A 10,295-nucleotide genomic window follows, 5' to 3' on the forward strand; every position below is an offset into this window, starting at 1 on the left:
TCACACTATCATAATATGAAAAAATAATATAAAAAGTACTATTATAAATTGTAATAACTAATAATTTAAAATATTTAAGGACATAAAAAATTGAATCAAATCTCAAAATTTTACGAATCAAACACTTTAAAATAGATGAAGTACATATATCATCTAAAAATTTACAAATTATAATTGCTAATGCTAAGTAGGAATTGTTGACTGGTTGTCTTTTTTTATTTTTTATTTTTAATTTGGTGTGTGAAGCCTGTATGGAAAATAATATTGCAATGTAGAAACACCTAAAAAGTTAAATAAGGCAGAAATAATTGATCTAAATAGAACATCTTTTAAAGTATAACCATTATTAATATTATAATTGCCTTACTAATTGCGAATCATCTTTTTGGGTCAATTTTTTTTGAAAAAGTAGATATTCTGGTTAATTTCCTAATATTCACGTGGTATTTTAAAATAAAATATTTATTTTATCTTTTCTAAGTCCATAAATTTTGTGAATTTTCCTTTTCGAGTCAAATATGTATTAAAAATGAATCTTCTTTATTTGGTTAAAAATTAAACTCCCGCCAATCAATTCATAGATTTGACTAAAAAAATAGAATAAGCAATCTGTACTGGAAATTTGTTGATGAATAGTCTAGGTTTGGAAATGATTTGGAATAAGTAATTAATATTGACGGTAAAACATGAAAGTAATGTTGTTTTTTTAATTTTGATATACAAAATAAGGAGTAAAAGTGAAAAAATATTTTTAAAGTATGTGATCATGTAAAAGTGGATAGGAAAAATATCTTTTATTGATATTTAACTACATTTTCAAGAGATGGATACATTGACACTTATTAACTTGTCAACCACAATGCACTTCCTCTCAGAAACTAAAAGTAAATCTTTAATATGATAACATTGTGTTCATATTTTACATTGAGATACTAGTAAATGAAAATTCTAAACAAATTCTGGGAACTGATTTTGAAAGTTTTATGTAGAATTGCTCAATCAAACTTGATCATGAATGAGAGAACACGCGATTGCTCGCGCCACTTGGTAAAATTCTTTCATTGTGATCTCATGGCTGGAAAGAGGATGACTTCCTGAGAAGATAAGAGAAAAATGGGAAGAGTAAAGAATTGATATGTGTTTACATTTTAAAATCTTCAAGAATTAGAGTTTACTAAACCTTGACATTTTGTGAATCTGTAAGCAACATTGTAAGTCTATCAATCCCCATGCCTAGTCCACCAGTAGGGGGCAATCCATACTCCAATGCAATAATGAAGGATTCATCCAAATCCATTGCCTCGTCGTCTCCTAATTGTCGGTCCTGATATGATGAAACAGCAATGTTAGTTAAGCAGGAAAATGAACCTCATATGAGTCTCTTAATTGGTAATGTAACAAAGATATATACCTTTAATTGTTCAGCGAAACGTTCTCTCTGTGCTGCAGGATCATTTAGTTCAGTATAGGCATCACATAGCTGGAGAAAAATGAAACAGAATGAGGTGATTATAGGGTAAGGTGAAATAGTACTATAGGATCAACGTCGAAAAATACAATATTACCTCTCTTCTGTTAACAAATAAGTTGAAACGCTCAGTCAAACCAGGTTCTGATCTGTGTGATTTAGCCAGTGGGCTCATGATCTCAGGATGGTTGATAATAAAAGTGGGATTTATGCAGTTTACTTCAATAAAATGACCAACTAGCTGGGAAACAATCACACAGGTATTAGTACATCAACAAGATATAGTAAAGACAACAGTATGCTTTGGCAAGGTAGGAACTAGGAAGCGACCTTATCGAGTAATCGTGTTGTGGTATGAGGTGGAGGGCATTTGACATCAAACTTTTCACATACATCTATCAAGTACTTATTAGCAGTTTCACTCGATAGATCACTAGGTATACTGATGTTAGCGACTTTCTCCAACTCCGACAACATATCAATCTTTCTGCAATTAACAAACAAAAGGAACTCCAAACATTTAAGTAAATGCTAGTCTGGAAGGTGAAGTTTTACACCATTAGTCACATATTCAATATACCTGAATGGAGGAGTGAAATCAATTTCTATCGGTTCATTATCCAATCCATTAGCATGGTACCTTATTTTATAGCTTCCGGTTAGTTCCTTCACCATACCTAAGAGCAATATGCAAAAATCAAATCCATTATATCAACGGATTGAAGACGAAAAGCAATCTAGATAACTATTTGAGATGCTTACCTGATAGTAGCTGCTCTGTCAGATCCATCAAGTCGTTGTAATCAGCGTAAGCCATATAAAGTTCACACATTGTGAACTCAGGAGAGTGAGTTAAATCCATTCCTTCATTCCTGAATTGCTTCCCCATCTCATAAACACGATCAAATCCACCAACAACCAACTTCTTAAGATAAAGCTCGGGGGAAACACGCATGAACAGTTTTGTGTCCAACTCGTTATGGTGAGTGATAAATGGTCTGGCTGCAGCTCCTCCAGCTGTCAAATTCATAGAAGGAGTCTCCACCTAAAACAAATAGAAAGCTGAGTGAGAAAAGAACACATTAATCAGAAGAATAAGTCAGCATTGGAAGGGCTATTTGTAGAATTAAACCTCCAGAAACTCAAGACTATTGAGGAAATTCCTGACGTAAGAAATGATTCTGGCACGAGTCCTGAATAAAGTTCGAATATCTGGATTCATCATTAGATCTAAGTACCTTTGACGATACCGAGTTTCCTGAAATTCACAATGTAACACAATTAGAATACTGTAATTAGATGCTGGACACCAGATTAACCAAGTATGGTACTCCAATACAATTGAGAAATTCTCCTTTTTCCCACTCCTAATTATATCCCTTCTTTGTCTTCGTGTAACCTATAGGTCACAGGCTCAAGCTGTGGATGCAAACACTAATGCTTGTGATAGGGTAGGTTGTGTACATCACAGCCCTTGGGATGCATCCCTTCCCTGGACCGTGCTAACATGGGATGCTTTGTGCACCGGGTTACCCTTTTTTATCCATTCTTGGTCTGTAAGTGGGATGGGGAAGGGGATTCCATTTAACATTTGAAGAGCCAAATTCTTGATATGATCATACCTGATCCCTTAACACATATGACTCGGGGTTTCTCGGATCTCCTGGAGTCCAAGTATCATTAGCTGTTGTTCCTTGGAAACTCTGTAAACAAACAACTCCTTTGAGTCATGTATTAAGAATCATTGATGTAAAGTTACTAGACAGACATAAGATAGGTTTCCTTATAGTTGTGGGTGTTTCACCTGTGTCCGAGTTTCATCTACGACAGAGGAGGTCAGCCGCCTCGGTAACATGTGTAGGCAAGGGGCTAGCACTATAAAAGATTTTGCAAAGATACTTAGCTCTCCTCTCTTACTCTTTCCTGCAGAAGAATGACACTTTAGTGCCTCAAAAATCTTAGTTTTCTTTCTATAATTGGATTTTAAAGGACTAACCAGGATATCCGCGGACACCAATGATGTCACCTCGCTTCACTCCAGAGTGATAGTTAGAAAACTGAACAGCATCCATATCAGAATCCCTACTCAACACGTACAAATGAGATGCAGTTGGATCAAAGAAGTTCCCTACACCATTTTCGTTAGTGATAACATAACTTAAATTGAAGAAATAGTAAGTATTTTATCGAATGTCTTCATTTCATCACTCGCTGAGCTCAAACAACTCAATATACCTTGCACTAGCCAGTACTTGTACTCTCGCCCCGCCACCAAGCAGTTCATAGAAATAGAGTTTTGACGATGATGCTCGCTTGCTTATCACTCTCCCTATACGAACACGAATAAAAACTATTGAAATTTCAAACTCTAATCAACTTTTAACGGAAATCATAACCTGAGCACCTGCTAAGGAGATATCAATGTCTTCAGGAAACTCTCCAGTATTTAGATGAGCATATCTGCTGATAAATTCAGGAATAGACATTGTAATGAAGAACTTATGTGGATATGGATTGATTCCAGATTCTCTCAACGACTCAACGTTCCTCAATCTGTTCGCCAAGTATTGCTGCCACAAAAAAATTCAATTTTTAACCATTTATCACACCGTGAAATCTCATGCTCATCGAGGGATAATTTCGAACTGAAGTTCAACAAAATGGTAGAGGTACTTACAGTAGGATCCAAATTATCATTCTCAGGTAAATTGTGTTGCTCCATTTGCCTTTTAGCTACTGCTGCTGCCTGTACATCCAATCGGGACAAAACTCATCAACATGAAAACATAAAAATGTACACTTTCACTTGCAACGCAAAGACGGGGTAAATCCCTGAGAGATAGTCAAGCATCACTGATAACAGAACATAAACAAAATACACAGAACAGAAGATTTACCTTCTTTTCCTGTTCCAGGTGCTCCTTCTCCTTTGCCTTCTTTTCTCTCTTAAGAGCACTTTTTCACCAAAGGAAATCAAAACATAAGAGCAACATATATTGTTTGGTAACATTTCATTTAAAATATCTAAGTCAAAAAAATCAACAAATTGTAAACTAAATGTACAAAAGGTATATATTGTCATTCCCAGAGCACATAGATTAACTTTCACAATTGCAAAAAGGAAACTGAATTAAAAGACAAAAAAAGAAGCTAAATCACCATACTTCTTGCTAAGTGGCTCTGTTGAAACAGATGAATCCATTAGTGACTATAGTTAGACTTAGCAATTTGGTGAAATTAGTAAAGGGTTGATTATGTAAGTACTTAATCCAGGATTAAACAAGTTGATAATCTTTTAGTAGAATTATTCCAATTAAATAAGGTTTAGCATGACTTAGGATTACTAAACAGTGGAGTGATGGACAAGAAATATGTCATTGTCATTCTTCTTATTATATAATATTGATAGTTTAATAGTAATACTTTTTCATCACAAAGTAATTTACTCATATCCATTCTCCTTGGTTGACAAGAAATTAATTTCCATTTTTCTTAGCATGATATACCACTTTTACAACACAATATTAATATAGTAATACCCATTAATGGCCCTACATAGGCTCTTTTACTTTTTAATTTGTTGTTGCTAAATTCAGGCACCCTTCAACTACTAAATGGGTCCAGGTGAGCACCAAGACTAAATACTTGGGGTCTTTAATTTAAGGTAACAAAGAGAACGGCGAGGATATCATACATTGTAGTGGCGTAGAATGAACGAAATGGAGGCTCACCTCCAGGGTCTTGTGTGATAAGAAGGTACCGCCAAAAATTATAAAAGATAAGTTCTATAGGAGGGTGGTTAGAACGATTTTTTTTTATGGAACAAAAACCAGAGTTATGAATTCTCAGTTCAGAAGATGAAAATCACGGAGATGAAAATCACGGAGATGAAAACGTTGTGGTGTATGTATGACCATACTAGGAGAGACTAGATTAAGAAAGTAGATATTCGACAAACGGTTGGAGTGGCCTTTGTATTGGACAAGATGATTGGGACGAGACTGTGGTAGTTTGGGCATGTGAAGAATAGGAGTGTAGATGTCCTAGAGAGGTGTGAGTAGTTGGCAGTGGCGGGCGTCACGAGAGGTAAAGGTGGGCTAAAGAAGTATTGGGAAAAAGTGATTAGGCAGGACATGACACGTCATGATCTTACCAAGGTCCAAGGACATAACCTTAGATAGGAGAGTTTGGAAGTCGTAAATTAGGGTGTAGAAGGTTAGTTGGTAGTCAAGCGTTCTCTCGTTCCATGCTGGATAGGCTTGGTGGTCATACTAGGGCCTTCCTTCTTACAAGTAGTATTAGTGCTATTCTTATATAGTTTCTTGTTCTTCGATCTCGTTCGACATGGTTTTTTGAGCTCTAATTATTGCAATAGCTCGTTTTGTTATTGTTCTTTCTCTTGTTTGTTGCATAACACTCTCTCTTTCGCATTAATTTGTTATTGTTGTTGTTCACATGTTTGTATCCCCTTCTCCAAACTGTTTGACCGACTTTATTTAAGCTGAAGGTCTACCGTAAATAACTCTTCTATATCTACGAGATAGGGGTAAGATCTACGTACACTCTACCCTTCTCAAATCTCACTTGTGGGTTTATACTAAATATGTGTTGTTGACAATATGTAGCATTAAAGAATTTCTTCTATCTCTACGAGATAGGGGTAAGATCTACGTACACTCTACCCTTCTCAAATCTCACTTGTGGGTTTATACTGAATATGTGTTGTTGACAATATGTAGCATTAAAGAATTTTAATATTATTCAACCTCTAGCCAAAATCAAGGTTCTAAGGAAAACCATATAAAATTCTTTTATTGATGAATACTCTAGGTTAGGAAAATATGAAAATAATGTTTTTTATCTTGATATAAAAAAAATAACGAGTAAAAGTGAAAATATATTTTTAAAGTACTTGATCAAGTAAAAGTGGACGGAAGAATATCTTTTATTGATATTTAACTACATTTTCAAGAGATGGATACATTGACACTGATTAACTTGTCCACCACAATGCACTTGCTCTCAAAAACAAAAAGTATATCTTTAATATGATAACATTGTGTTCATTTTTTACATTGAGATACTAGTGAATGAAAATTCTAAATAAATTCTGGGAACTGATTTTGAAAGTTTTATGTAGAATTGCTCAATCAAACTTGATCATGAAGGAGAGAACACGCGATTGCTTGCGCCACTTGGTATATTCTGTCATTATGCTCTCATGGCTGGAAAGAGGATAACTTCCTGATAAAATATATAGAGAAAAAATGTAGAGTAAGAATTGATATTTGTTTACATTTTAAAATCTTCAAGAATTAGAGTTTACTAAGCCTTGACATTTTGTGAATCTGTAAGCCACATTGTAAGTCTATCAATCCCCGTGCCTAGCCCACCAGTAGGGGGCAATCCATACTCCAATGCAGTAATGAAGGATTCATCCAAAACCATTGCCTCGTCGTCTCCTAATTGTCGGTCCTGATGTAATGAAACAACAATGTTAGTTAAGCAGGAAAATGAACCTCATATAAGTCTCTTACATTCATATGTTGTGCTACTTCATGTCCTCCAAATTGGTAATGAAACAAAGATACCTTTAATTGTTCAGCAAAGTGTTCTCTCTGTGCTGCATGATCATTTAGTTCAGTATAGGCATCACATAGCTGGAGAAAAATGAAATAGAATGAGCTGATTATAGGGTAAGGTGAAATAGTACTATAGGATCAATGTCGAAAAATACAATATTACATTACCTCTCTTCTGTTAACAAATAAGTTGAAAGGCTCACTCAAACCAGGTTCTGATCTGTGTGATTTAGCCAGTGGGCTCATGATCTCAGCATGGTTGATAATAAAAGTGGGATTTATGCAGTTTACTTTAACAAAATGACTAACTAGTTGGGAAACAATCACACAGGTATTAGTGTCAATTTTCTGCTGAATGTGGTGCATATCTACATCTACCGTCTAATTTATGGTGCATATTTATCATTCATGGTTGATAATAAAAGTGGGATTTATGCAGTTTACTTTAACAAAATGACTAACTAGTTGGGAAACAATCACACAGGTATTAGTGTCAATTTTCTGCTGAATGCCTCTCAAAGTGAGAATCTTTCCATTATATAGAGAAAATAAAGATTACACATCCTAAAGATCCGTCATTCTATCCCTAAAGATCAGCTATTCTATCTCTACAAATCTGCTATTCAATCCCTCAAAATCTACCTTGCTATCCCTCCAAATCAGCTATTCTATCACAATATTTATTCCTTTGATTCTACAACAAATGTATATGATCATGCGAAAAAATATTAATGTAATTGATATACTAAAAAACTTTTTTAAATATGAAACAAGATCATATACAATTTATCATATATTATTATAAGTGGGAAGCTCCAATATGCAAAGTTGAATTACAATACTACCCCTATGCTAATTAAAAAAAGTTATAAAACATTTAATTAATAAAACATCAAATAGTAATCATATCATATTATTATACTATTATAACATATATATATATATATATATATATACTTATTTTATAAATGGGAAGCCACAAAAATTGAAATTTAAAACACCATTTTGTCTATCAAACATTGAACGTTCATTTTGCATTTCAAGCTTTCATCAATTCTCATTCATTCGTGTGCAATATATATATATATACATTCTACAAAGAATTTAAACAATCTTAAAACAAATTTCAAAGAATTAAGAAAACGTAGTAAATGAGAAGAAAAAAAAAGTGATAGTCATTTAGATGGCAATGAATATGAAACCTGTTCATATGGGCTCTTAATAATGCTTCAAATAAAACCTTTGGCTTTCTTAAAATAAAAAATAAAAAATTAATCCTTCATAAACTATTACTGCATTAACTAAACTTACGTTAGCTAACCTCTACGTCTATAATCTGGAGAATTCAAAAGGTCAATAAGTAATTAAAATTCAAAAAAAAGAAATACGAACCAAAAAAAAGTATAAAAAGGGAGAAAGAGTTTACATCTGAATATTTTTTAGCAATTTTTCGGTAATATAATCATTTTGGTTTTCTTCTTTGTTATGCAGGAAAAAAATAGTAAGGGAAGCATGCACAGCTGTTAGAAGTTGGAATAGGTCTTTTACTATATTGTTTGATTTGAAGGTATACAATGTTTATGTGGAACTATAGATGAAATTATAAGTCTTTTACTATATTAGCAAATAGTATCTTTATTTTTACAAATTCAGATGTTCTCCTTGTACTTTTAGTTTCTTTATTTTTGTAAGTCAAACTACCGTCATTACCAAATTCAAAAACATTATATATATATTTAGCAAACAGAGTGTTTCTACTTTAATTATGCAAAGAGAATATTGATGTCTCTTTTAATTCTCTTCTTAATTAGAAGGTATATGTTATTTTTTAGAGAAGTGTCTAAAGCTTCAGTAGAAAGATTGGCAAGGTTATGTGGAATTATCAAGATCATGGCCATTTATACCTATATATATGTATATATAAATGCATGATCTATTCGAAATAACACAATTGTGTCTATCATTTTATTATTTTTTTAGAAAAATACACTTGTCTTTAGGCAAATGGTTAAGAAAAGGCCATACAGAACAATGATCTATTTGGAAGAGTTAAGAAATAAAATTAATGGTAATTTTTAAAAAGTTGTAGTCATTAACATGGAATACACGTGCAACGCACGTGTTTAGAAACTAGTTACATTAATATATACAATCATTTAGTTTTCCATCATGCTAACATCCCCCCCTCAAATTGATGCTGGTGGATCAAGAAGCATCAATTTGCCTACTAGAAACTGATGGCGTTGTCGGGCCATGGATTTTGTAAACGCATCAACTATTTGAAGATCACTGGACACATGTGGAAGAGTAATGACTCATTTATCTACAACTTCTCGGATATAATGACAATCCACTTCTATGTGTTTGGTCCTCTCATGAAAAACTGGATTAGTAGCAATATGAATAGCACTTGTATTGTCAGCCTGGAGAGGAGTAGGATGAGATTGAGGAAATCTAATCTCAGCAAGTAATCCACGAAGCTATACAGCCTCGAAGCAAGCAATAGACATGGATCGATATTCAGCCTCTGTTGAAGATTTTGACACACGCTCTTGCTTTTTACTCTTCCAAAATATCAATGAATCTCCAAGAAACATGCACCAACCAGAGACTGAACGACGAGTATCAGGACATCCCGCCCAATCAGAATCACTAAAAGCATTAAGATGAATAGGAGAACCACTTGGAAAGAACAATCCACGAGTAGATATTCCTAGAAGATATCGAATGATGCGATGAACAGCCACCAAGTGTAGATGACGGGGAGCTTGCATAAATTGACTAACTTGTTAAACTGCAAAAGAGATATCAGGCCGAGTAATAGTAAGGTAATTTAGACTCCCAACTAATTGTCGAAATATAGTTGGATCAGGAAGAAGATCTTCTTCCTCATGACGATACTTCACATTCAATTCCAATGGAGTATCTACGGAGGAGGAATCTTGAAGACCAGCCAAAGAAATCAGATCCTGAGTATATTTATGTTGGTTTAGAAACACACCTGAAGCAACATTATGAACTTCCAAACCCAAAAAATAAGTAAGAGTACCAAGATCTTTCATATGAAAAGAATCTTTAAGCAGTTGTTGTAGGCTAGTGATTAGTGAAGGAGCTTGTTTTAATCCATACAAAAACCGCTTCAACTTGCATACATCTGATGTAGGCGATGAGAACAAACCAGGTAGAGGTTTCATAAAAATATCTTCTTTAAGATCACCATGGAGAAAATCATTTTTGACATCCCT

At 33.9% G+C, this 10,295-nt stretch overlaps 2 protein-coding genes across 2 annotated transcripts; both read right to left on the reverse strand.

Moving 5' to 3' along the window:
* Positions 1–779: 779 nt before the first annotated feature.
* On the reverse strand, positions 780–4,816 carry LOC102581756 (lysine--tRNA ligase). Its single transcript, XM_006349387.2, has 16 exons — positions 4,633–4,816; positions 4,366–4,423; positions 4,146–4,214; positions 3,873–4,038; positions 3,704–3,797; positions 3,465–3,550; positions 3,273–3,391; positions 3,091–3,171; positions 2,601–2,726; positions 2,231–2,513; positions 2,049–2,145; positions 1,799–1,955; positions 1,566–1,709; positions 1,412–1,480; positions 1,181–1,324; positions 780–1,094 (listed from the first exon to the last, which is right to left on the reverse strand). The coding sequence occupies exons 1-16, from the start codon at positions 4,668–4,670 to the stop codon at positions 1,059–1,061; spliced, it is 1,767 nt and encodes a 588-aa protein (XP_006349449.1). The 5' UTR covers positions 4,671–4,816; the 3' UTR covers positions 780–1,058.
* Positions 4,817–6,679: 1,863 nt separating this feature from the next.
* Positions 6,680–7,416, reverse strand: LOC102583206 (lysine--tRNA ligase-like). Its single transcript, XM_006349472.1, has 4 exons — positions 7,219–7,416; positions 7,060–7,128; positions 6,800–6,943; positions 6,680–6,712 (listed from the first exon to the last, which is right to left on the reverse strand). The coding sequence occupies exons 1-4, from the start codon at positions 7,414–7,416 to the stop codon at positions 6,680–6,682; spliced, it is 444 nt and encodes a 147-aa protein (XP_006349534.1).
* Between the last annotated feature and the right edge of the window lie 2,879 nt (positions 7,417–10,295).

The sequence above is a fragment of the Solanum tuberosum genome, unplaced genomic scaffold (assembly GCF_000226075.1).
Source record: "Solanum tuberosum cultivar DM 1-3 516 R44 unplaced genomic scaffold, SolTub_3.0 scf00106, whole genome shotgun sequence".
NCBI classification, from domain to species: domain Eukaryota; kingdom Viridiplantae; phylum Streptophyta; class Magnoliopsida; order Solanales; family Solanaceae; genus Solanum; species Solanum tuberosum.

What these genes read in the sequence shown, in the direction of transcription:
- LOC102581756 (XM_006349387.2), bottom strand. Translation starts at nt 4,670, where the DNA reads ATGGATTCATCTGTTTCAACAGAGCCACTTAGCAAGAA. An exon ending in ATAGTCTTGAGTTTCTGGAG is followed by an intron (nt 2,514 to 2,600) that starts GTTTAATTCTAC and finishes TATTTGTTTTAG; the next exon opens with GTGGAGACTCCTTCTATGAA. An exon ending in TATTTGTTAACAGAAGAGAG is followed by an intron (nt 1,481 to 1,565) that starts GTAATATTGTAT and finishes ATTTTTCTCCAG; the next exon opens with CTATGTGATGCCTATACTGA.
- LOC102583206 (XM_006349472.1), bottom strand. Translation starts at nt 7,416, where the DNA reads ATGCACCACATTCAGCAGAAAATTGACACTAATACCTGTGTGATTGTT. An exon ending in TATTTGTTAACAGAAGAGAG is followed by an intron (nt 7,129 to 7,218) that starts GTAATGTAATAT and finishes ATTTTTCTCCAG; the next exon opens with CTATGTGATGCCTATACTGA. An exon ending in CAGATTCACAAAATGTCAAG is followed by an intron (nt 6,713 to 6,799) that starts GCTTAGTAAACT and finishes ATATTTTATCAG; the next exon opens with GAAGTTATCCTCTTTCCAGC.